Source organism: Podarcis tiliguerta (assembly GCF_965153285.1).
Source record: "Podarcis tiliguerta genome assembly, chromosome: 8".
Lineage (NCBI taxonomy): Eukaryota > Metazoa > Chordata > Lepidosauria > Squamata > Lacertidae > Podarcis > Podarcis tiliguerta.
Window position 1 is genome coordinate 18363934 of NC_139541.1, and position 27142 is coordinate 18391075.

The 27142-nt window shown below is 46.0% G+C and overlaps 1 protein-coding gene across 1 annotated transcript in view; it reads right to left on the minus strand.

Annotated features, from left to right (window-relative positions):
- Positions 1 to 3401: 3401 nt before the first annotated feature.
- MXRA8 (matrix remodeling associated 8) overlaps positions 3402 to 27142 on the minus strand; it is a 29297-nt gene continuing 5556 nt past the window's right edge. Inside the window, exons 2-11 of the mRNA XM_083454109.1 lie at positions 23509 to 23532; positions 21842 to 22150; positions 20126 to 20227; positions 17600 to 18061; positions 10503 to 10661; positions 9449 to 9479; positions 8898 to 8974; positions 7457 to 7534; positions 4049 to 5657; positions 3402 to 3704 (exon numbers count right to left, since the gene is read on the minus strand). Coding sequence (XP_083310235.1) covers positions 5632 to 5657; positions 7457 to 7534; positions 8898 to 8974; positions 9449 to 9479; positions 10503 to 10661; positions 17600 to 18061; positions 20126 to 20227; positions 21842 to 22150; positions 23509 to 23532 — 1268 coding nt within the window. The 3' untranslated portion in view covers positions 3402 to 3704; positions 4049 to 5631. The remainder of the gene's footprint in view (positions 3705 to 4048; positions 5658 to 7456; positions 7535 to 8897; positions 8975 to 9448; positions 9480 to 10502; positions 10662 to 17599; positions 18062 to 20125; positions 20228 to 21841; positions 22151 to 23508; positions 23533 to 27142) is intronic.

The window sequence follows — 27142 nt, forward strand, 5'->3', positions numbered from 1 at the left end:
GAGCTATAACGACATTTAACATAACCCTTTTTTAAGGACACAGCAGGATGTAAACTGTTTCCAAACGAAAATACAGTTTTTTTCCAGAAACATTGTAATGGCTGCAACAGATGCTTCTCACTTCCGCACTGTCAGCTAACGGTGGAACGGGATGCAAAAAATATCTGGGTTTTCTTTTTCAAATGAAGTTTTTATTTTTTTAAAAAGAAATGAATATTTGCTTGTGGTATCAATAGTTTTAAAGGGGCAATATAAATAAATTTGGGTGTATATCAATCTTCGCTGGAGAACAAGAAATCTCAATATTTACTGGGCGAAATATGCCCAACAAGCCAGCTTTACTCAATGCAATTAACTGTGGGATGCCGTAAGAGTCAGTCCCTTTGATGTCCAAAGCAATGAGCAAGACTTACAGCTTGAGATGGGTGAACTGCCACTTCGGGTTTCTCTCATTTCTCCAGCTTTAAGTTCAGCTGTCCACATTTCCACATCGGTCTGCCAATTTATTTTTCACGTCCCATGAAAATTCATCTGAACTAGCCTAATGAAGAGTTACAGAGGACCTGAAATCTTGTGGCATTTTGGTTGGCCAAATAAAGGCATTGCCCTAATGTGGGTTTTTGAATTGTTTATTTATTATGAATTGATTCCCCCCCAGTGTTAAAACATTTCCAGCATGGTATCACCATGTTGCAATCCTTACAACAACCCTGTAAGGTAGGTTGGTCAGTACCCTCATCTTCCATACTGCAGTTCTGGAGCTGAGGATGGGAGAGAAAATGGCTTGTTTGCTGAAAAGTCACCAGCACGTGTGAAATTTGGGGCAGGCAGGGAATCCCAGCCTCTAGGTGTTGCCAGTGTTGTGTGCCTCAACATATTTAGCAAGCGGGTAAGCCCTCAGCACTTTCTATAAAGAGTGACTTTCAAACTATGGCCAAGGACAATTCTTGAAGAGCAAACAGCGAAGCACATGCTCAAGAGAAACTACCCAGAATCCTTTGCAACATGGCAGGGTTTACTTGAAAGACAGGTTTACATGAAATGGTTCCCACTAAAACAGTCATGTATTGAACAATTAACTTGATCACGACAGGCGACCAGGTGATTCCATGTAGGCGAGAAGGCAGATTACTCTACCCCTCCTCCCCGGCTCACTTGGTTTCTGAGCTGGTTGCTGAGGAAAAAAACTCCCTCCTCAATTATTGGCATGGAAACGCTTCCCAGCTTCCATGCCCCCCATGTAAGCTGTCCTTTGCCAACCTCGGCACTCTCCAGATATTTTTAGACTACAATTCCCACCAGTGCCAGCTGCTGATGGGATTTGTAGTTCAAAACCACTGAACAACACCAGGTTGGCGAAGGCTGGGATAGCTCAGTCGGTAGAGCATAAGACTCTTAATTTCAGGGTTGTGGGTTTGAGCCCTACGTTGGGCAAAATATTCCTGCATTTGCAAGGGGTTGGACTAGATGGCTCTTGTGGTCCCTCCCAACTCTACAATTCTATGGATCTATTTTGTGAAGACTCATAGGAGGCTAGTAACATTTTAAACTTCTGTGGGCTTATTTACAGAATACTGCCCTAAAACTAGAAATCTGGGCGCAGCAATCACTGTTCTGGAAGTTATGCCATGTGTGAAGATGACTTTGGTCCAGATCTCATAGACACCTTCATTTCCTTTCCCCTCTAAGCAGCTTTGCAGCAATGGGTGAACTGAAAGACAAGTTAAAACGTGGCAGGAGCTTGATGAATAAGTGACCCCATTTCAGTCTTGGCCAGTGTGCTGTGCTTGGAACAGGCAGCTTAAACCAATCTGATTTTTGACTCACTGACATAAAAGGGATCTTATGAGATGCCGCCACCGTCCATGGCAAGAAGGCAGTTTTGGCTTCCGAGAGAGACAGAGATGATTGCCAAGTTCTTCTGAAGAACCCTGGACTCCAAGCAGCCATCTTATTTACTGTGCTATCTACCAGCCTTGGAACGTAAAAGCTAGAAAAAACTCTCACCCTATAATCAACGAGGTCACATCTACACTATACATTTTAAAACACTTTAGCAGCCATGTCTTCCCTCAAAGGAATCCTGGGAAATGTGGTTTGTTGGGGGTGCTAGGAATTGTAGCTCTAGGGAAGATCTTCTCTCAGTGCTTTTCATAGAATCATAGAGTTGGAAGAGACCACAAGGGCCATCGAGTCCAACCCCCTGCCAAGCAGGAAACACCATCAGAGCACTCCTTTAAGCCTCTGCTTAAAGACCTCCAAAGAAGGAGACTCCACCACACTCCTTGGCAGCAAATTCCACTGTCGAACAGCTCTTACTGTCAGGAAGTTCTTCCTAATGTTTAGGTGGAATCTTCTTTCTTGTAGTTTGGATCCATTGCTCCGTGTCTGCTTCTCTGGAGCAGCAGAAAACAACCTTTCTCCCTCCTCTATGTGACATCCTTTTATATATTTGAACATGGCTATCATATCACCCCTTAACCTCCTCTTCTCCAGGCTAAACATGCCCAGCTCCCTTAGCCGTTCCACATAAGGCACCGTTTCCAGGCCTTTGACCATTTTGGTTGCCCTCCTCTGGACACGTTCCAGTTTGTCAGTGTCCTTCTTGAACTGTGGTGCCCAGAACTGGACACAGTACTCCAGGTGAGGTCTGACCAGAGCAGAATACAGTGGCACTATTACTTCCCTTGATCTAGATGCTATACTCCTATTGATGCAGCCCAGAATTGCATTGGCTTTTTTAGCTGCCGCGTCACACTGTTGGCTCATGTTAAGTTTGTGGTCAACCAAGACTCCTAGAGCCTTTTCACATGTACTGCTCTCAAGCCAGGTGTCACCCATCTTGTATTTGTGCCTCTCATTTTTTTTTGCCCAAGTGCAAAATTTTTTAAAATGAACTACGATTTTAATGAACTACGATTTCCAGGATTCTCTGGGGGAAGCCATGACATTTGAAGAGGGCTTTAAATGCATGGTGTGCATGTGAACTGACTTAGGATGTGGAATTGGGCATGTTTAGCCTAGAGAATAGGGGCCTGTTTACTGAGCATTCATCCTGATTTGCTTCCAGAGAGATTAGACAGTGTTGTCTATTTAGTAAGCATTAGTTCTGGTTTGTTTACAGGGAGGCTTTATGATCTTTCGTCGAAAACCAGTATTACCACACACTTGCCTCATTGGGAAAAGTCTGTTACACCACAATAACTCCTAATCAAGTGTAACTGTACAACCTACATTTTCCAGTCTGTGGTTACATCCCACTGGGAAACAGTGAGAGGCTAGGCAGACTCCGGAACACTGATGCAGGACATGACAGCACTCTTTAAAGTCCCGAAGGCTGTCGCATGGAAGAAGGCAGGACTTGGGCAGAGAACCAGATCATATGGTTACAGGAGGGCAGATTTCAGAGGAACAGACGGTGAAACACTGTTTAATAGGAAGAGCAGTTTGACAGTGTAAACCAGTTACCTCCAGTTTCTCTCACTGGAGTTGTTCAAACAGAGGTTGTTTTTTCCTGCACTGAACGTGGTGTGTGTGTGTGTGTGTGTGAGAGAGAGAGAGAGAGAGAGAGAGAGAGACTAGACTGGGAACAAGGCCCCCTCCACTTCTGCAATTCTAACCATGGAATGAGGTATCAGGTATCAAAAAAGAGTTTTGAGAGAAGGCAGCAGAGGATCTTGTGGGATCCTCTACTTAACCCACACCTTATATTCTCATGGGACACGGGTGGCGCTGTGGGTTAAACCACAGAGCCTAGGACTTGCCAATCAGAAGGTCGCGGTTCGAATCCCCGCGACAGGGTGAGCTCCCGTTGTTCGGTCCCTGCTCCTGCCAACCTAGCAGTTCGAAAGCACGTCAAAGTGCAAGTAGATAAATAGGTACCACTCCGGCGGGAAGGTAAACAGTGTTTCCGTGCATTGCTCTGGTTCGCCAGAAGTGGCTCAGTCATGCTGAGTCATGTACGCCGGCTCCCTTGGCCAATAAAATGAGATGAGCGTCGCAACCCCAGTCGGCCACGAGTGGACCTAATGGTCAGAGGTCCCTTTACCTATATTCTCATGCAAGGCTTGATGCCTCAAGAGACCCACACCCTCTCAAGAAAGGCTGCAGGAAATTTAAAGGCAGTGTGGAAACGCCAAAGGGAAGGGCTGTAACTCAGTGGTGGAACATCTCTTTTGCATGCAGAAGGTCCCAGGTTCAATCCCCAGGATCTGCAGGTAGGCTTGGGAGAGAAGTTTGTATTGAGAGCCACTGCCAGTCAAGGTTGACAATACTGAGCTAGGTGGACTATTGGTCTGATTCAGTTCACTATGTTCCTTAGGAGAGCTAAAGGTGAGCCAATTCAGATTTGTTGACCCAAATGTTTGGCAGAAGAGTTCTGTGTAACATGGAAGCCAGCATGTTTCAGCAACTGCAAAAGCAGGCTTAAGTCGATAGCCATCTTAAAAAAAAAATCATTTAAATGTTGGTGCAAGAAGAAAAACTGCAAAATCTCTTCTGTGTCTAACAGTAATCCAAGCTCCTACGTTTTTTAGCTCATTTGAGAAAAGGATCATTTAAAAAAATTCTCAGAAGATATATACAAATGCAACAAAATAATTATGAAAAGGAAAAAAAATGATCGTTTTATAGAATAAGAAAGAGGAAGTTTTAAACAGTGCAATTCTATACCTTGTCCTATTGAGATCCAATGGGACTTACTCCTAGATAAGTGTGTACAAAAGAAAAGGAATAAGCTCCATTAGACTCAAAGGACTGTATCCAAGTTAGTCATGCTCAGAGCAGACTCATTGAAATTAATGGACCTAAGTCATAATTTATCTATCGGTCTACTCTGAGTAGGGATGTATGAAGACATCTTTCCCATTCTGCCCTGTACTCTTTGCAGGCAGCACTGTTTCTGCTCTGCTGCAATTCGCCTTCCACCAAAAACTACATTATTTGTTTCACTGTCTGCTGCGGCAAAATTACACAATTTATGTAACTTACAGAATTTATTACATTGTCATTACATTATTCTACTCCATTCGTTCAGTGCATAAGAAACACAATGTATTTTTTTGTGGGGGAAGGTTATCAATTATGTATCATTTGGATTGATTTTTGTTCTGGGCATTCCAGTAAATATTATACTGTATATATAGTTCCAGTAAGATATTATATAAAGAAGGAACTGCGGAAAGAGGGGGAGTCAAAATAAGCTATATATACGATATACGGTTTGCTTTTCAAGCTTTTCTTTTTTTGAACTTTTTTATGTTGTAAAATTAATTATATAAATAATTTTTATTTTTTTAAAAAAAATTCTGTTCTGGACAAGGGACGACTAAGCGAACGCTGACAATTTTTGCTCCTGTTTCTGTTGTCATCAGAAACCTGTGAAAACCCATAACTCTGAGTATGACTAACACTGAATACAATCCGATAGGATTTGCTTCCAAGTCAACATGTATAGAATGGCGCTGTAAGTTATCATCTATGTGTTTGCTACCACCAAGACAGGGAGGAAGTCTACAGAGAGCTCTTTGGTAACTAGAAGGATGTTGCAATAAGGAAAAACGACGCTTCTCTTGTTACATTTCAGTTCCGATTGGTGCTTCTGGTCCAGCCAGCAGCTTTGCATCCTTGTTTTCATTTACAGTATTCTTTCCTGAATTCTGAAATCAGAAAGAGGAGATGGAGGATCAGGGGGATTTCATGCCAGGATTCCACTGAGCCACAGTTGCATGTATCCAAATTTGAACATATGCCCCCTCCCGAAAAAAATAGCGTCCAAAGGACCATAGAGCTTCCAATAATTTAAAAAAGAAATAACAAATATAAACGTGGGCAGCTCCCAATTGAGTATTAAAAACAATTCAGCATTAAATATTAAAAACTTCCCTAAACAGGGCTGCCTTCAGATGTCTTTTAAAAACAGGATAGTTGCTTATTTCCTTGACATCTGATGGGAAGGCGTTCCACAGGGCAGGCGCCACCACCGAGAAAGCCCTCTGCCTGGTTCCCTGTAACCTCACTTCTCGCAGGGAGGGAACTGCCAGAAGGCCCTCGGCGCTGGACCTCAATGTCTGGGCTAAACGATGCGGGTGGAGATGCTCCTTCAGGTATACAGGACCGTGGCCGTTTAGGGTTTTAAAGTTCAGCACCAACACTTTGAATTGTGCTCGGAAACGTACTGGGAGCCAATGCAGATCTCTCAGAACCAGTGTTATGTGGTCCCGGTGGCCACTCCCTGTCACCAGTCTAGCTGCCACATTCTGGATTAATTGCAGTTTCCGGGTCACCTTCAAAGGTAGCCCCACGTAGAGCGCATTGCAGTAGTCCAAGCGGGAGATAACTAGAGCATGCAATAAATCACTCTCAATAGAAAAGAAAGCAGAATGATTCCAAAACCAAATTGAAGCAACCACAGCAATTAAAAGCATTGGGTTAGACTGGAAATGGCATGGCATGTTGACGGAGTACTGCTTACTCCTAACACTCGCTATGGCTAGTTCTACGCAGCCAACATGACTACGGGTCAAGGAGGCAGGTGATTGTCCATACTTCTCCAAGTAATTTGTCTGCATTCTCAGGCTACAAGAAACTAAACTGACCCAGTATAGATGGAGCAGACTATGCTCTAACTGTGGCAAGCAAATCTGAGTGATTTGATCCCTAAAGTCCCTTGCCTCTGAGGATGTCAGAGCAACGCTCTCTTGGCCAGAAAACAAAAGCCCATTCACCACCCAGAAAAGCGCTGCCAGAGGGCTACTTGCAGACGCAATGGTAGCAGAGGAGTAAGCTTTCTTCAATGCCGCTACCACCATGCGGTAGGCACGATGGCGCAGCCTCACCCAGGTTCAGATCGCGACTTACACCACCTGCGCTCTAGCCACCGACCCTCCTGTTTCATAGCACGCAGGTCACTGGAATGCCAAGGCAACCTGCTTGCCTCACTGCAACCATAAGGACACTCAGGAGCAATTGTTTCAATGGCTCTATTTATCTCACCATTCCACAGTGAGACGAGAGCGCCAGCTGGCTTGAGAAACAGTGCATTTAAAAGTAGCAGTTTATAGCAAAGGCAGAAGCACATGGATTTTGGACAATGTTGTGTGAATGCGGATTAAAAACCCAGTGAGTGCACGGTAAACGGCAGGGAGAACTCTCAAATGTGGAAGAAAGTGTCAAGAAGATTCTGCTAGCACATCAGAAACCAGCATGCCGGCATTTCTCCCAAAGGGAAACAGTGACTCATCACCAGCAACCAAAAATCAATCACAGAGCTCATAATAACCCCCTTGTAAGCAAGCTGTGGTGAGCTTGATGAGAGGGTCAAAGCTATGGAAACTCCTTTTCTCCATCTGTGGCTGGCATTGCTAACACCAGAGGGTGACACACCCTCTCCCATCATGCACTGGGGAACTTCGGGAAGGGAAACACAAATTGCCCCAACTTCACCTCCTTCTCTTACCTTTATCTAAGTCAATGTTCTTAGGTGGGAGGACCCTGTTATGTTCCGCCTTCTCCTTCAGGATATTGTTCTTATAATCTGTAGCAGGAAAAGATCTCAGTTCAATGAGCAGCACTGAACAGAAGCTGGTGGAGGCAAAAGCCCCAGAACATCCAAAGACAGTGTGCAGATTGGTTACTTGGGGGGGGGGGGGGCTAAAGACGCAGGTGGTGCTGTGGTCTAAACCACGGAGCTTCCTGGGCTTGCTGTTCAGAAGGTTGGCGGTTCGAATCCCCGCAACAGAGTGAGCTCCCGTTGCTCAGTCTCAGCTTCTGCCAACCTAGCAGTTTGAAAGCACGCCAAAAAGTGCAAGGAGATAAATAGGTACCACTCCGGCGGGAAGGTAAATGCATTTCTGTGCACTGCTCTGGTTTCGGTGTTCTGTTGCACCAGAAGCAGCTTAGTCATGCTGGCCACATGACCCGGAAAAACTGTCTGCGGACAAACTGTCTCCCTCGGCCTGTAAAGCAAGATGAGTGCCACAACCCCAGAGTTGTCTGCGACTGGACTTAACTGTCAGTGGTCCTTTACCTTTACCTTTTTTAAAGAGGCCAGACCATTTGTGAACTTTTCAAAGAAAGAAACATAATATATGTGGGGCTGGTCCTTGGGGCTAGTCTGGAAGCTTCAGCTAGTACAGAATGCTGCAGCTAGACTTGTGACAAGCAATATCGAAAGCAACACGATGGCCAGAAACAATTACAGTATAGAAAACTTTATGGAATAAAGCAAAACATCAAAATTATCAAACTGAAGTCTCTGAAAGTCCTTGAATAAGTCACATCAAGCTTGTAAAGCTTTGTATAATTGGCAATTGTCCAATTCTGATGCCCAACTCTGAACTCTGCTAAATAGTGTTTCCGGATAGCAACTACTGTTTCGTGCAGTTCTTCATCAGTCAATTAGTTCAACAAACACCCGTGAGCAGAAAGATGTGTAATTTCTTCATTAACCAATCTTTTTTTTGATTTGATGTAATATACATGAGAATTAAAAATACTCTGGAACAGTGCTCATACGTTTATTACACATCTTTCTGCTCACAAGTGTTTGTTGAACTAATTGGCTGAAGAAGAGTTCAAGCTATGTTGCCTCTTCTCCCCCTTGTTCAAGCATGTTGGCTCCAAAGCAATACAGTGGTACCTCGGGTTAAGAACTTAATTCATTCCAGAGGTCCCTTCTTAACCTGAAGCACCACTTTAGCTAATGTGGCCTCCCACTGCTGCCACACCGCCGGAGCACAATTTCTGTTCTTATCCTGAAGCAAAGTTCTTAACCCGAGGTACTATTTCTGGGCTAGCGGAGTCTGTAACCCGAGGTACCACTGTACTAGTTTTCAGAGTTCAGCTCTAGAATGTGTAAAGGACATGCTTACCACTCCAAAACAACCTCCACCACTTACCCAGCTTAATATCTTCACTTTTGTAGTTGGATACATCTGGTGTGTGGACTGGGAACTCGCTGAGATTCACTTCTTTCCTGGCAAAGCAAAAGAGGAGGGTTCTGATTTTGCATTTCTAGCACTAGATTATACATCATCACATCCGTGCAATGGATGGCAATGGACTCTGCTTGACACTTTTGAACTTTTAATCATTCAGGGTGTTATTTCAATGAGCACAGAGGCTAGAAAAAAATGTTTGCTTAAATGAACATTGATGGCTACTGGCTAATATAAACTGGGGCTGCTTTAAAATGCAACACACTTTGTCAGGATGTTTGCCTGATCCCCATAAGTAAACAAATAGATGCTATTTAGATGATAAATTGGAGAAGTGCAACGTCTGATGGTTAACTGCAACCCAAGTGAGACATTAGTCCAGGAACGGCATATCAGAACAGTTCATACTGGATTTTTTTAACAAATGAAATCCTCATGCATTCGTAATTTCAATGTTCTACTTATTGATGGACAACAAGTCCCTTTGGTGCAAGGAACCAGTTTCTACTCACTCATCAAATTTTCTCACGTTGCACTCAAAACCTAGAAAAGAGAAAGAAAAGTCACTCAAGGGCTTTGACATCAGGGAACCATTTTTTTGCAGGGATGAATAAGCAGTCACAAACCAATTCACATCTCATTTTCATGATGCTTGTTGATCGAACCAGTTCCCACTTTAGCAGCCATCCATTCTGAACTGACAAGATATTATGGGGTGTGCATACGTGCCTGAATCAGACAAGGTACTGTATTTTTCGCTCTATAAGATGCACCAGACCACAAGAGGCACCTAGTTTTTGGAGGAGGAAAACAAGAAAAGAAATATTCTGAATCTCAGAAGCCGGAACAGCAAGAGGGATCGCTGCACAGTGAAAGCAGCAATCCCTCTTGCTGTTCTGGCTTCTGGGATAGCTCCGCAGCCTGCATTCACTCCATAAGATGCACACACATTTCCCCTTACTTTTTAGGAGGGAAAAAGTGAGTCTTATAGAGCAAAAAATACGGTACTTTCTTTTGGGAAACCCCGTTCATACCCCTTGCAACCTGTGCTATAATGGATGCAAGGAATAGATTTCATTCATTGCAAAATAAATGCACTCCTCTACTCAGAACTCCTTCAAACCTCAGCTCAAAACCCACAAATGGGTGGACCTTCCTAGGATGGAGAGCAGAAGGCCAAGCGGGGCTGTGTGTGTGTGACTTCAGCTGATGCAGGAAGCTGGAGAGACAGAGGCTTGTCTCGCTCTGGGCTAGACCCGAATCTGTGACTTGGGGATCGCCCTGGGAATCTAATGAGGAAGAAAGATCTATGGGTGTGTTAATGTTGTGAGCCCCTCCATCCTAGGCTCAGGTTGAAAATATGTGTAAATAAAACCGTAAAGTCACTCCAGTCTCCAGTGACCTTCATTCCAAAGAAACTGAACCCTGGGAGAGAGCAGACACACCTGAAACAGTATTGAAAGCAGGATTGCATATAACTGCCCCCAACACCATCACGAGCACAAAATCACCATGAACACAAAATAAATAGGACGTCAGGAGGGCTCCAGATGCCCAGAAACTCACCTCTTCTCCGGCGCTTGCGTGTGACAAGTACCACAAGGATCAGGAGCAGAATAAAGAGCAGCAGCGTTGCCAGGATGTACCCTAACTGGTGGAAGAAATGAGAACGGCTCTCAGGAATGATGACATTGATCACGTTGTGGCCACGGCCGGCGTTTGGATCTGGGTGGCAGAGAGGGGAACCGAGAAGAAGAGGTGGGTCAATGGTGATTCTTGCAGAAGGGAAGAAACTAACAAACTAGGTAACAGCTCATAACAAGCCAGACTGTAGCTCAATGGTACAGAGTACATGCTTTGCATGTAGGAAGTCATAGCCTCAGTCTCTGGGCAGCGCATAGGCAGGGCATGTTGGCAACAGACCATTCCAATGGTTGACCTTCAGCACATGATCATAGGATGCTGTCTTATCCCAAGTCTGATCCCTGGTCCTTCTAGCTTAGTGCTGTCATGGCACAATAACAATATCAGATTCTACCTGTCTGATATTAACTGCAAGGGTGGCTGAGCCTCTGTCAATAGTATCTCTTGGAGTGATGAATGGCACAGTTTAGCAGGAAGACACTCCAATTAAAATTTCTGTTTCTATATATTTGATATGGCTGCTTCTTTGTATATCGTTTTTGAAAATTGTATATGGATGTTTTAAGATGGTCTATATCTGTAATGCCTAATAAAGGTTTGGAGAAAGAAAGAAGCTTAATGCTGTCTACACTGACATGCAGCAGTATCCCAGGGTTTCAGTCAGGAATATTTCAGCACCTTACCTGGAGATGCTGGGGATTGAACCTGGGTCCTTCTGCATGCAAGGCAGGTGCTCTACAGGCCTCAGCTACAGCCCTTTCCTGGGCTGCATATTCAGGGATATACTGCTAAATGGAGGCACCACTTAGCTATCATGGCCAATAGCCATTGATAGACTGACCCTCCTCCATCCATTTGTCTAATCCATTTGCGGCAGTAGATTCCATACATTAATCACGGGCCCTATCACTGAGAAGTATATCCTTTTGCCTGTCTCAACTCTTCTGAAAAATCAGCTTCAATCAATGAGCCTCACAGAAGAAAGGGAGGGAGAAAATAAATGTTTTCCATTAGACTGTAGGCTCAACTCTTAATGGCTGCCACCACTAACATCTATGGAACAAAATAACATAGCACACATCATACCAAGTTAGGCTATTTGTCCATCTGGGATACTCTAATCCATGGGTGGGCAAACTAAGGCCCAGGGGCCGGATCCAGCCCAATCGCCTTCTAAATCCGGCCTGCGGATGGTCCGGGAATCAGCGTTTTTACATGAGTAGAATGTGTCCTTTTATTTAAAATGCATCTCTGGGTTATTTGAGGGGCATAGGAATTTGTTCATTCCCCCCCCCCCCAATATAGTCCAGCCCCCCCACAAGGTCTGAGGGACAGTGGACCAGTCCCCTGCTGACCCCTGCTCTAATTGGCAACAACTCTCTCCGCCAGAAGTTTATCAAATCACTTGCTGTTGGGTTTTTTTAACTAGTTTCTCATTTCCCCAAATTTTAACTCTAGTTCTGCACGTTTCCATATTGGTAAAATGGATAGCTCAGTTGGTTAGAGTGTGGTGCTGATAACGCCAAGGTTGAAGGTTTGATCCCTGTATGGGACAGCTGCTTATTCCTGCATTGCAGGGGGTTGGACTAGATGGTCCACAGGGTCCGTTCCAGCTCTTATGATTCTGCAATTCTAATTCTGCAACCAACAACCCGCAAGCAAATCAGGATGAGTGCTCATTCCAACAATTCAGAATGAATCCTAAAGAAAAACCAGGCACAGCCTATCTAACTTCTGTGTAAGCTTCCTGCAGGCAAATCAGAACGGATGCTCAATCAACAGATCGTTAGGAGGAACCTTAAGTGCTGTAAACCTTACCGAGGGGAAGGAATGTTGAGGCAGGCCAAGAGAGCGAGTTTAGATAAAACAAAATAAAACCACACATGCGTGCGCACACTGAAAAAAGAACAGCAATGCAGGGAGTAAGCCAGAAATCCATTCCTTTGCAGGGCGTATGTTGAGCTGGAGAAGGGAAACTTTAGAGAAAGTCGCCAGTGCGGAATGTATCTCTCTGGACAGATTAACCAGGCAGGTCATGTTTAAAAGAGAGATTTGGAGCCATTCAAAGGGGTTAGACAAATCCAGATGAGCGGCTGATAGCGGCAGTCTGGGTTTGTTTTGTTTAATTTACCTTGCGGGGCAGGAGGTTAGGGCAGGAGCTCCTTTTGCTTTGTGGAATGTCTCGCCGCCCACACCCAATACAAGTCTGAACCGCAGTCCCTATCAGTGGTGGCTAGTGACCATTGGGACTGATGGAGTGACTGTAGACATGCAAGGAGGCTGCGATTTCTGCCCTGCTCTGCCTTTCCTCCTTTCTGCTTCAGTTCTGGTTCAACTAAAACCAATGTTGCTCATTTGGCTATCCACTATGGCCGAAACTCATGCAATAAGTACTGGGTTGCATCCAACAATTTTTTACTGGGAGCAGGCCCACTGAAATTAACGAACGTCAGATATGCCCATTGATTTCAATGGCTCTACTATGAGTAGGACTAGCATTGGATACAACCCCATTAAATTAAATACTTCAATGGGAGGGAAAGTGACAAAACGGTTTATGTTACATATACGAAGAAGAAAACAATGATAGCAAACACAGCTCGTTTTCGCTTGCGTGATTTCCATTCCTGACCTTGGGACAAACCTGCTGATTGCGGCAATTAACCCTCGCATTTCTGTTTCCGACGGAATTCTCAGTCTTCTTCTCTAGGCGGAAGGCAAGGAGACCGACAGTAGGTGGAGACATAGCCAACTCATGCGAGTTTTGTCCCCATCTGAGACTAAGGGGGAGTGCCACACCCTGGACTGGCTATGAGTAAAAATGCAGGCAATTCTCACAGTGGCCAACCAGATGTCTATGGAAAGCCTGCACTTTTCCTGATTGTGATTCCCAGCAACTGGTATTCAGAGGTATACTGCCTCTGACAGCTGAAGCATTTATTATTATTGTTGTTGTTGTTGTCGTCGTTATTAAATTTATATACAATTTACAGAGCCATTGTGGCAAGTAGCTATGGCAAGCCTCCTCCTCTAGACAGGCATTTGATCTGATCAAGCAGGGCTAACTCAAAATTAGGCAAAATTTCAACTCTTTCCCCACTAAAACTTAAGCTACAAGGCAGCCTTCAAGCCCAGTAAAGACACTGCAACATATGCTGAAGATGTTCTAATTGATGGTGATAACGCCACGCTAACCTTCCCTTTTCACAAAATATGAGCAATCCATAAAAACAGGGAACAGATGGCTGATTGCTGTTGTGGTTTTAAAAAGAAAAAGTGCTGGGGGGGGGGGAGAGAGAGAAGCACCTTCCACTGAAAGCCATAGAGTTAACTTCAGATTTGACGGCAAGGATCAGCCAAAATATAACTAGGCCATGTTGATATTGTAAGCAGAATAACATTTCCTGTCTAGAGAACTGTTCCACATTTGGAGCTGCGCCCAGGATTAAGAGGATCCAAGGAAAAGCTTCGTGGCTATGATTTTCCTTTATCTTTCCTTACGTGCGCATGTGTGTTTTAGGCTCTGTTCCTGTAGGAGTTTACACGGTCACACAGCGGGGGTTCAAGAGGCGGTTGCAGCAACTCTCGCTGCTGAGTAAACACAAATCCATTTCTCACTGTGCCGCTTTTCAGGGGCGGAGGAAGGGGAGTGCAGTGGGTGTCACCACTGAGGGGGGGTGACAAAATCCCAGGTGGCACTCGCCGCGCAGCCTGCAGCGCACCTGAGCCATGCGTCTCTCCTGGGAGATACGCGGTGGCTTCGGCACACACAGGCTCCGCGCTGCCAAAACGGTTCACCCACTGCTCCCCCCCCCAGGTGTAGGGCGGCTGAGTGGGAGGAGGCAGGCAGACTCCGGAGGCTCTGCAGTGTGCCTCGCCCCTATGGACTGCCAATGGCCCACCTAGTCCAGCATCCTCTCACAGTGGCCACCTGTGGGAAACCAGCAATCAGGACCTTGAACACCAGAGCACTCTCCTGTGGTTTCCAGCAGAAGCGTGCCTGCCTTTGGTAGTGGAAGCTGAGGATAGCCATCGAAGCTAGCAGCCTTCTCTGGTTTGTTTTTTGTAGTACAGTGGGTGGCGCTGTGGGTTAAACCACAGAGCCTAGGGCTTGCCAATCAGAAGGTCAGCAGTTCGAATCCCCACAACAGGGTGAGCTCCCATTGTTCGGTCCCTGCTCCTGCCAACCTAGCAGTTCGAAAGCACGTCAAAGTGCAAGTAGATAAATAGGTACCGCTCCAGCAGAAAGGTAAACGGTGTTTCCGTGCGCTGCTCTGGTTCACCAGAAGCGGCTTAGTCATGCTGGCCACATGACCCGGAAGCTGTACGCCAGCCAATAAAGCGAGATGAGTGCCACAACCCCAGAGTCAGCCACGACTAGACCTAATGGTCAGGGGTCCCTTTACCTTTACCTCTGGTTGAGAACGGGATCTGTTCCGGAGGCCGTTCGCAACATGAAAAGCCCGCAACCTGAAGTGCCGTACCTGCGCAGGTGCGTGGCGCAATTTGGCACTTGTGTGCATGCGCGAGCAGCGAAACCCAGAAGTAACCCTTTCTGGTACTTCCAAGTCGCCACGGGACGCAACCTGAAAAAAGTACCATATTTTTTGCTCTATAAGACTCACTTTTCCCCTCCTAAAAAGTAAGGGGAAATGTGTGTGCATCTTATGGAGTGAATGCAGGCCGCACAGCTATCACAGAAGCCAGAACAGCAAGAGAGATTGCTGCTTTCACTGTGCAGCGATCCCTCTTGCTGTTCTGACTTCTGAGATTCAGAATATTTTTTTTCTTGTTTTCCTCCTCCAAAAACTAGGTGCGTCTTGTGGTCTGGTGCGTCTTATAGAGCAAAAAATACACTATCATGAAGCAAATGTAACATGAGGTATGACTGTACTTCTTCACACAATGCAATAGTTAAACCACCAGAATTTGATCCTGTGAAAGGTAGTGCCTTATAAAGGGGATCAGACAAACTCATGGAGGAGAAGGCTACCCATGGCTAGAAGCATTATTATTATGTACTTTCCCTCAGTGTCGGAGGCAGTAAACCTCTAGGTTCTAGTTGGCAGGAATCACAAAAGGGGAGAGTTCTCTTGGCCTTAGGTCCTGCTTGTTGGCTTCCCAGGGGCATCCGGTTGACCATTATCAGAAGAGGATGCTGAGAGTGGATGTAATGGGAGGATGGGCATTATTCCTAACTGTTTATTGCTAAGATTAGTGGGATGTTTGGGTTTGGGTGTGGGAGGAGAGCTGAGTGCAAAGGTCTGATCCAGCTAGCTCTTCTTGTAATCTTTACAAGCCGGTGAGAACTTCCAGCTGCCTTTCCGAAGCGAAAAGACAGAAGGAAAATAAATACTGTTCCTATTGGTTCAGCACATTCTCCCTGTTCAGAAAAAGAAAAGAAGGAAAAACTCCACCCAGGAGTTTGAGCTGTGGAAGGGGGCAGGAAACATTCCCCCCCCCCCCAAAAAAAACCCACCCGTTTTTGTTATGCACTGCTTAGAAATATATTTCCCTCAGGATTTGGGACAATTTTCTGGTTGTAATCGAAATAAATTCCACTCGTTGTTTGGGGGGTGGATGGGAACGGTTTCTTCTCATTCAGTTACTCTATGATTGGTTTGTTTGTTTTTTTCAACTTTGCATGTGCAAATTTGAATTGTGCCTTCTGACTTATTCCCATAAGGCCAGCTGCTCCCATATGGCATCTGATTTCTCTCCCCCCCCCCCCCATTCCACCACTCGTGAACCCAACACACTGCGGTGCTGCATAAACTACCATCACCAGCCCATTAAAAAATTATCATGCCATCTTCAGCTTCAATATTAAACAGCCAATAAATATTAAAAGCATGATAAATATTTTAAAATGTTAATAAGCATTGAGCTGTACCCTGCAGGTTTTCTTTAAAAAATGATTTCAAAACTCCACATATATTTCTCACTGTTTTGATTTGGATAGCTTTAAAAAGAGAACAAGATTGAAAGGTACCTACTTATTCTGGAGATGGAAAACATGGAATGGAATGAAACTGAGAAGGATGTGGCTCTTTTGAGCTTTGGGCAACCGTTTTCCACATTGACCTGTTTGTCATGGAACCCCTGTTGCAAAGGATTCTGGTACGTAAGTGACGTTGCACACCTGATTCACCCTTGAATCCTCCACAACAGGAGTTCCACGATGGTGTCATGACCCTGAAGTCCACAGGGTAACCGTGGGCTGAGGAGCTGGACCATGTTCCTGGCTCTGAGCTTGATGGTGGTGAACAGGAGCTCACTGAACCTGAGACACCCCACCGCACCAGGACAGAGCAGGAACCAACGCAGGTGGCAAAAGAAAAAGCCATCTGAGAAGGAATCCCTATCCTTATTGGGACGGGGGGTGGGTAGGAAGGTGAGCTTGAACCACCTCCCTTCCAAACTGAGGCCTACATGAGGAGGTGTCACCTCAGATACCTTGTTCTTATGAGTGGGCAAACTGTTATCATGAGGTGGTCATCCCCCCCCCCAAAAAATAAGTATCTTACACTCATGTGGTGGAGAAATCATTGTGAGAGTGACATCCATTTTCTCACAAGAAAGATCCTTGCCTTTCTTAAGGGGGCTTTTTTGTTGTTGCTGCTGCTGCTGAAGAAGCAGCCATTTTCTTCAGAGCAAAGACCCTTAACTTTCACGAGGAGACAATAATTTGTTCAAGGGGCGGCCAATTTCTCTCAACCGAGTTCCTTGGGTTGTATCCAGTGCTAATCATACTTAGAGTAGACCCACTGAAATTAATACACATAACCAACTTCAGTCCATTCATTCCAATGTGTCTTCTATGAGTAATACATAGTTGGCATCAACCTCTTCTATAGATAAGATAAAGAAGCAGCCATTTTCTTCTCACAACAAAGTTCCTTATCTTTCACAAGGGGGCAAATGTTTTCCTGCAGCAAAATTGCCTCCTTTGATGCAGCAAAAAGTGCCTCCTTTGATGGAAGACCAATTTTGACTCTGTGCGTGTTGGAATTACTTACCTGCGGCCGGCGCATTGTGACGAGTGAAGTTCACCACCACCACCTTCTTTTCCGGTTCCGGCTCCACAACAGAGACCTGGAAGATCCTGCGTTCATGAAGGCCGCAGTAATGATGGTGGAGGTGGCAGGAATAGGTGCCTTCGTCAGCCACTTCCAAACCGGATATCCTCAAGGAGAAGTCTCCCTGGGCGAAAGCCTTGTCAGTGATATTCATCTTTTGCCGGATAAACAAGGGACCATAAGAGCGCCCCTCTCCAGAGGCGTACAGGTCGATGAGGCGATCGGCCTTGTCATGAGGCACCCCTGGTGGCTGCCAGTCCCAGTGGACCACCTGCTGGTCCTCTTCGTCGTGCCGCTCGGTCCAGATTTGGTTCCGGTTAATACAGGGGAGTAAGACGGCGCTTCCCTTCAGGGCCACGATCACAACTTTCTCCCCATCCCAAAACTTCTGCACTTCTTCGACTGTTGAAAGAACCGTGCAAAAGATACAGTGAGGGGGGAAAGTATTTGATCCCCTGCTAAATTTGCCCGTTTGCCCTCTGATGAAGAAATGACCTGTCCATAATTTTAATGGTAGGTTTATTGTAGCTGTGAGTGACAGAATAACAACTACGATTCAGGAGAAACCATTTTGCATGTTCTGCTTTCCAAGCACTGGGAAGTTCAAAGCAACCTTTGCTGTGACAAGCCTATAGCTCCAACTCTCCTCACCAACATGCTATGAAAAAAGACAGGCATGGAAATAGGTGTGCCCTCCAACAAAGACCCATATCTCCTAGAACTATGAGGCCATGGAGAAGCTCAGTTACCTTCCCTGACCTCTACTCAGTGACTTTAGCTTTTGGTCTTCGATGCTTGGTTCTGGAGTGCTTTATTCTATTTTGACTTGACTTTGTGTTGGCTAGACCAGGCATGAGGAACCGCTGACCCTCTAGATCAGGGTTTCCCAAACATGGGTCTCCAGCTATCTTTTTTGGACTATGGTTCCCATCATCCCTGACCACTTGTCCTGCTAGCTAGGGATGCTGGGAGTTGTAGTTCAAAAACAGCTGGAGACTCAAGTTTGAGAAACCTTGCTCTAGATCAGTGTTTATCAACATTTGGGTCCCCAGATGTTGTTGGACTACAACTCCCATCATTCCTAGCCAGCCAAGGTTCCAGCCTGTGGTTGACTTTGCTGTGCGGAATTGCCTTCAAAGATGCTCAGAAAGCAAGACTTAAACTGGCTGGTGCAAGATGCTATGTATGACTCAAGGTACTTTCCAAAGCAGCTTTAGATGTGAGCGAGCAAAGCCATGTTGCCAATTAAGAACACATCTGTTGCTTCTTATCTTCTCCTCCACAAAACCAGGAGAGGAGCCATATTCTGAGCTATTGCACAGATGAATGGCATGACGGTACAAACTGAATCAAGCTTTTCCCAGCATAGTGAATCACAAGAAAATCATGACAAAGTTGCAGTGTGTAGTGAGGAGAAGGTGTCAAACTTGGACTGGGAAGAGCAGAATTCAAATCCCCCACTCATCTGAGCCATCTGTCAGCCTAGCCTCATTCTGAGTGCCCTTTTTCTGAATCTTTTCTAACGCTACCATGTGCTTTCTGAGGTGAGGCTTACTAAGAACTATACTGGGCACAAGCCCATACAGTCTTTTGAAAAGTCCCAAATCTTCCTACCCCCCTAAATCAGCCTTCCCGAACCTGATGCTACCCCCCGACTCCAAATGTTTTGGACTCCATCATCCTTGATGAACTTTCTGGCTGCAGGTGCTGGGAGTCATAAAAAAGTAAAGAGACCCCTGACCATTAGGTCCAGTCGTGACCGACTCTGGGGTTGCAGCGCTCATCTCGCTTTACAGGCCAAGGGAGCCGGCGTTTGTCCGCAGACAGCTTCCGGGTCATGTGGCCAGCATGACAAAGCCGCTTCTGGCGAACTGGAGCAGCGCACGGAAACACCGTTTACCTTCCCGCTGGAGTGCTACCTATTTATCTACTTGCACTTTGACGTGCTTTCGAACTGCTAGGTGGGCAGGAGCTGGGACAAAGCAACAGGAGCTTACCCCGTTGCAGGGATTCGAACCGCCGACCTTCTGATCGGCAAGTCCTAGGCTCTGTGGCTTAACCCACAGCGCCACCCGCGCACCCGCTGGGAGTCATAGTCTGACACAAATTGGAAGACGCCAGATAGGGGAAAGCAATCCTCCTGGTTTCAAAGGGTTTGCTAGTCCGCACAGAGAGGGAGAAGCCTGGAATTATCCTAGGCCTCATTTTCGGCACAGTACAGCTGATGCTCCTCTAAGCCTTTTGATGCAGCCTTGTGACAGGAAATGCTCCGATGCCCACAAACATCTTAATTACAGCTCCCTGGCCATCCATTTGCTCTGTACATGTGGCTGCCTCAAACAAGACTTGTGCGAGTTTACAAAAGAGGAACATGATGGGGAGCAAAAACACTAGGCACAAACACACACACACCCTCCCGCTTTCATCTTGCCACAGATCTTTTACAACAACAACAACAACATTTACCTTCTTCGGTTACATCCAGTTGTATCTTCACAATTTCGTACAGGTGACAGTAATGGTGGTGGAGGTTACAAGAGTAGATGCCTTGGTCGCTCCTGGAGATGTCTTGATTGAAATGCAGTAAGGAGAGAGGGAGAGAGAGAACCATAGCTGTCAACCTTCCCTTTTTTTGCGGGAAATTCCCTTATTCCAGCGCCGTTTCCCGCTGCTTCCCGCTGCTATCCCGGATTGTTAGATATCCCATAGACTGTCCCCAGGACAGGTGAGGCTGCTGATCCCTTATTTTCAAATCTGGAAGCTGACAGCTATGGAGAGAACTTTGGCATCCAGGTAACAAAACCATGGGGTTGCAGCCAGTGCTAGTCTTGCTCAGAGTTGACCCGTCCAAGTTAATGGGCAAGACTAACTTCAGTTCCTTAATTTGCACAGGTCCACTATAAGCCAAACTTAGTTGGAAGGGACCCTGATGGTCATCTAGATCAACCCTCTGCTCGGTGCAGAAGTATTGCAGCTGCAGCAATCTTGACACATACCTGCCCAACCTCTAGTAAAATATATCCAGCTAAGGTGATCCCACCACTTCCCAAAGTTGGTCACATCCCTTCCCCCAAAGCATCCCCAGAACTGTAGCTTACCCCTCGGGCACTGCGCTACAGTTCTCTACAGCCTAATGAAATAAACCAACAATCAGTATCTCCTGTTTAAGGATCAGTGGAAGATGAAGGGCAGGGGAAGGAGCTATTTCCCTCAGCTTCATCATGTCACTTTCTAACAGGGAAAATTCACCACAAGGTGATCATTTCCAATGCACCTGGAATAGAATCATAGGATTGAAGGGGCCCTCGTGTGGTGAGAGCTGGTATTTAGCAAGTCAAACTTCAAGCTCGCTCGGGATGTTAAAGACCCCAGTTCTGGGATACTCCATTCTGTTCCCCCCTGGTTTCCCCTTACACTCAGACAAAACACACACACTGATGGCTGGTGCTCATGGGGACTGGTGGAGCTGCAGACAAGGAGACCAACAGTAGGTGGAGCTAGAGCCAATGACAAGCAGAACCACCCCTTGAGGGGATGTAAGGAAGGAAGGTGGGGCTGTCAGGGTAGACTGGGACTGGACCAGTCTCCAATGTACACAGCTATGCGCTCCCCCAGAACAGAATTGCAGCATTCTGTGGCCACAGAGCATGCTGAGCTCCTACTGGGCTGCTTTAGGCCCTGTTGCCAGGACTAACTAATCAGATCTTTACATGATGGGCTACTCATTAATGCATTATATTTACACCCTTGCTTTGGCCCAAACTGGCAAACGAAAACAAAAAAGAAAATTAATACATTTGAAATCACAAAAGGTTTATGATTTCTACTGATCCAGTGTTTACTTCTCTTGGGTTTTTAAAAATGCTGCTTTTGTTTATTTTAAAAATATTTATTCTCTTTGTTAACTTCTGGTTTTTTTTTGTGGGGGGGGGGAGTGCTGTAAAAGAAAAAGAAGGATTGATTTGGAACATAGGAAGCTGCCTCATAATTGAGTCAGACCATTGGGTCCATCGAATTAGGTCAGCATTGAAGGCACTGGCTGGCAGCCCTACTGAGAGATGCCAAGAATGGAACCTAATACCTTCTGCATGCAAAGCAGACGCTCTGCTACTGAGCTATGGCTCTTCCTGTCTGCTCCTTTCACACCCAGGCGAAGTGTGTGTGTGTGTTGGGTTCTGGTACCTTTGACTACCAGTGAGAAGTTGCCATCCACAAACGCATTTTCCGGCATGAAAATCCGCCCTTGGTTGTATCCGCTGTAGACTCGCTGATCCCCGGCCGAATACATGTCGCACAGTCGCTCAGCATTGTAGTCTCCATACTGGTTCCGGTACAGATCCCAGTGGACCACACGCTGGCGGTCGTTCAGGCGGTCCTGGGTCCACACCATCCTGTAGCTCTTGCAGGAGAGGACCGTTCGAGTGCCCGCCTTGGCAGTGATGTTCTGCACAGACACTACTACGCTCTCGAGATTGGAAGCATCCACTGGGGCTGTCATATGGGAGAGAGAGGGGGGAAGAAGAAGAAGCCATGTGGGGAGATGCACCCACAATCGAAAGCCTGTCTTTCTCTGCCCACCAGGAGGCCAACCTAAGAAGAGCCCCACTGGATCAGGCCAAAGGCCCATCTAGTCCAGCATCCTGTTCTCACAGTGGCCAATCAGATGCCCCGATAGGAAGCCCAAAAGCAGGAGCTGCTCTCCCCATATGTGATTCCTGGCTATTGGTTGTACACAGAAGCTTACTGCCTCCAACAGTGCAGCTACAACAATAGCTGTGATGGCTAACAGCCTAACCACTGGTAGCTCTAGCCTAGTGCAGATCATATCTCTTTACAGCTGATACAACTCTCATACTGTAGCAACTCAATTCCATACATGCCTTATTTCTGAGAAGTCCCATTTCGTTCAATGGGGTTTTCTCCCAGGTAAGTGTACATGGGGTGTCAGTCCAGCTCTGAGAGCCAGTGTGCTGTAGTGGTTAGAAGTGCTGGATCAGGACCTGGGAGGTAAAGGTAAAAGGACCCCTGACCATTAGGTCCAGTCGTGACCGACTCTGGGGTTGCGGCGCTCATCTCGCTTTACTGGCCAAGGGAGCCAGCGTACAGCTTCCGGGTCATGTGGCCAGCATGACTAAGCCGCTTCTGGCGAACCAGAGCAGCGCACGGAAACGCCTTTTACCTTCCTGTCAGAGCGGTACCTATTTATCTACTTGCACTTTGACGTGCTTTCGAACTGCTAGGTTGGCAGGAGCAGGGACCGAGCAACGGGAGCTCACCCCATCGCAGGGATTCGAACCACCGACCTTCTGATCGGCAAGTCCTAGGCTCTGTGCTTTAACCCACAGAGCCACCCGCGTCCCCAGGACCTGGGAGACCAGGGTACAAATCCCCACTTGGCCATGAAGCTAACTGAGTGATTTTGAACTAGGCATACTCTCTTAGCCTAACTTCCCCCACAAGGATGTTGTTGTTGTTGCTGAAGGCTAAAATGTAAAGAGGGAGATGCCACCTTTGGCTCCTTATAGGAAAATGCAGGTTATAAATGTAAAATAAATAACCACTATAACAATTTATAAGGATTTTTAAGGTCAAGGAGACAGATCCCCCCCACCCCCAATCCACGCCAACCCCATAACCACCAGGCCCACAAATTAATAAGGTTTTTGTGGCATTCAACATGGTTTGATTGCAGTAATTATTAGTATTACTGTTATTTAGATTTGTTGGTTGCTTGTTACCAAAAGGTTGCCAAGTGACTTACAAGAAGTTTAAAAACATAAATGCATTATTACACCATTAACATAATTCATACAAAGCAGCTGAAATTCATATGAAATATCTGTATTTACCTGAATAGGGATGGACAACAGACTCTGAAAGGAGAAAGAAAAAGAAAATATTAGTGACACAATAGGTGGATCTGCATTGATTAGTTGTGTTTCCTCTCAGGGATTTGACTTGGCAAGCCAGGATGCAGCCTCAAAAGGATTCAGGGACACAGATCCCCACCAAGCGGATGCACCAACTCTGTAGCCGTCAGACATGTCATCCCCAAAACTACCAGGCCTCCAACAGGACATGGGAATCCTGTAACACTAACCCGCTTGCTGATAACCTTCTGCCAGGACGCCAACCCCAGAAAGTCAGCCAGCTTGGTTTCTGTTTCGCCCTGCCATTTTGGATTTGAAGAAGAGTTTGGATTGGATATCCTGCTTTATCACTACCTGAAGGAGTCTCAAAGCGGCTAACATTCTCCTTTCCCTTCCTCACCCACAACAAACACTCTGTGAGGTGAGCAGGGCTGAGAGACTTCAAAGAAGTGTGACTAGCCCAAGGTCACCAAGCAGCTGCATGTGGAGGAGCGGAGACGTGAACCCGGTTCACCAGATTACGAATCTACTGCTCTTAACCACTACACCACACTGGCTTTTGTGTACTAATTGGTATCTAACATGTTTTTAACTTACTGCCATTCATTGCTTGCGAATGACATTATCTGTTATTACGGATTATGTTAAGAGTCCTTGGATGTTTTTTTTCATGGAAAGGCAAGGTGTAGAAACTGTGGCCTTCTTCCAGACATTGCTCCCATCAACCTTGGGCATTGGCCATGCCATTTGCAGATGATGAGGGTTGGGAGTCCAACAACATCAGGAGGGCTACACGTTCCGCACCCATGATCAATAAAGAGACTAGCTGCTACCTCGTTGCAAGTTTTTCTGCAGGTCTATTTGCTGTTCAAGTAATATTATCAGAGGTAGGCCCATAGCTCAGGGGTAGAGCATCTGCTTTGCATGCAGAGGGTCCCAGTTTCAATCCCAGGCATCTCCAGGCAGGGCTGGGAAAGAGTCCTGGCTGAAACCCTAGAAAGCTGCTGCCAGTCAGTGTAGACAATACTGAGCCAAGTGGACTATTGGTCTGACTCTGCATATGGCAGCTTTGTCACACTCCTTTCCAGGGCACAAGGCAGGTCTGTCTGAAACCCTGGAGAATAGCTGCCAGCCAGTGTAGAAAATACTGAGCTAGATGGACCAGTGGTCTGACGCTGCATAAGGCAGCTTTCTACAGTCCTACATTCCTATTTCATTTCTTTCTTGTGGCACATTAGCAGCTCCCTCTTGCTGCACATTGTTTTGGGAATTGCTGCGCTAAGGCCTGGCCTTCCACGTTTCCCAGTGTTTTCCTCACGGGTGAATCTCCTCCCACAGCGGACATTTTGGAAAAGGAAAAGCCAACTGTATAAGCAAAGAGCTCTTACTCCCCTCTCTGCCCTTGGAAAGTCCAGGCGTTTTGGGGGTTGGTTGTTGTTGTTTTTTTTTAACAGTGCCGGCAGCAGATATGTTCCCATCCCAAATTACTGCTCCATGGAGGAGGTCAGATTGCAGCCTTGGTTTTCGCTGGAACTGGTGCCAAGAAGCAATGAGGATGGAATGCAGATGGGAATAATCACACATGGAGGGTTTTCAAGGCCTTCCTTCCTTAAGGAACTTGCTACAACACAGTTTTTCTGGTGATGCTCGGACCTTCCTACTCTCCACCCCCCAAAAAACACAAGCAAACGCACACATACACCCCTCTGCGAGACAAATAAAATACAAGACAAGAAAAGCAGGCAGTGCTCTCCCCCAGGAGATAGACAAGTCGCTCCCACAGCAAAAGAGCCCCCCAAACTAATTCTTAATTATATAATGGGGGGGCATCAAGGGATGTTCGAAGGTGCCAATGTGGGGGTCTTGAGGGCTTTGTGTTGCCCATGGGCACCACACTGGAAATGCTGGGATGCTGTTACCCATATTCCCCCCCCCCACTCCTGAGGGGCTAAAAGCAGTGGAGGCTGATCCATCTGGGCACATGGGGCAGTGCCCCACCAGCTTTGACCTTCCTGCTTTCTTTCTTATAAACTGTTGGCCCTGCCTGTCAACGTCCTCTTCTGATGGGAAGTTTTGTTTCTGCACATGCTGAGCTGAAGCATTCCGTGCTCACCCACCCTAGAATGTTCGGTTACCTGTTCCTAATGCATGGTTGACCACATCTATGGAATACAATGGTTATGCCCTTTTAATTTTTGCTATATCAATCACTAGTTTTCATACCTGTCCAACTCTGTGTTCCTTTCCCAACCTTTAATCTAATGATGATTAATGCCTATATGCAACCCTTGCTTTGTCTTTGTGTTAACCAATCAGCAACAAGCACATACGTGGCAATGCTGTAATATTCAATAAAAGGGACTCTGAGACATGCTCGAGAGATGCCTCCCGTATGACACTTGTCACTTGTCTGTCGTTTATTTCAACCCAACACTCTTCCTTAGCTGCCCTTGCAGAACTGAACAGGGAGAAAGAAGGGGCATAGCTGGTAGCAGTTGGCTCTGCCAACTGTTGGGGTGCCCTACATTCCGCCCCACCACTCCCAGTGGGTGCCAGCCACCACTGGGTAAAAGCAGCCAGAGGGGGTACCAGGGGGTAACTTTTAGTGGGGGGAAAGATGGCCTCATCCCTTCCTCTTTGGCCTCATCCCTTCCACAAGCTCAACTTTGGAATTGCCTAATTTGTTACCTTGCATATTTGCACCTCATTTCATGCCTTTTGCACACACAATTTATCCCTGTCACATTCCCAGTTTGCACGCACGGATCTTCTTGAATCACAGTCGCTCACACTGCTTGCAGAATGGGCACTGGTGTCATATTATTTACTATCCGAACTTACTAGTCACTTGTCACACGCACAAAAGGTCTCCAAGGGACTTATAAAAACATTTTAAGAGCGTAAATAAAAATAATCTGTTATAATAAAAAAAATGCAACCGTTCTTTTTCTTTTTTTAAAAGAAATCTATAGCACGAAGAAGCTTAAGCTGCAACAAAATCATCATAACCAACAAACATCCTTCTAGTCCATCAAACGCCTGGAAAAAAGAGGTCAGTTTTTCCGTACGTTTTATCCTGCGTGAAAAGCTAATGTTAATACAGTGCACACTATGTAGTTCGGCATTGCCAGATTTACAAGCAAAGGCAAACTCTTATGTGCTGTTTGCTTCAGGTGTTGAGTGGATAGCTGAGCAGACAGCACAGGCATCAATGGGGAGAGGCAGCTGTTTCCTTCCCTCTGAGGAACTATAATCCTCAGATTCCCAGCTTTCATTAAAAAGAGAGAAAGTAACTTTCTTCCCATTTTTGTGTGAGAAACGAACTTGCTCCTAACTTAAATTTAATTTGTACATCACCCCTTATCTGTAGATCTCAGCATACAGTGGTACCTCTGCTTACATACTTAATTCTTTCCGGAGGTCCGTTCTTAACTTGAAACTGTTTTTAACCTGAAGCACCACTTTAGCTAATGGGGCCTCCTGCTGCTGCTGCGCATGATTTCTGTTCTCATCCTGAAGCAAAGTTCTTAACCCGAGGTACTATTTCTGGGCTAGTGGAGTCTGTAACCTGAAGTGTCTGTAACCTGAAGCGTCTGTAACCCGAGGTACCACT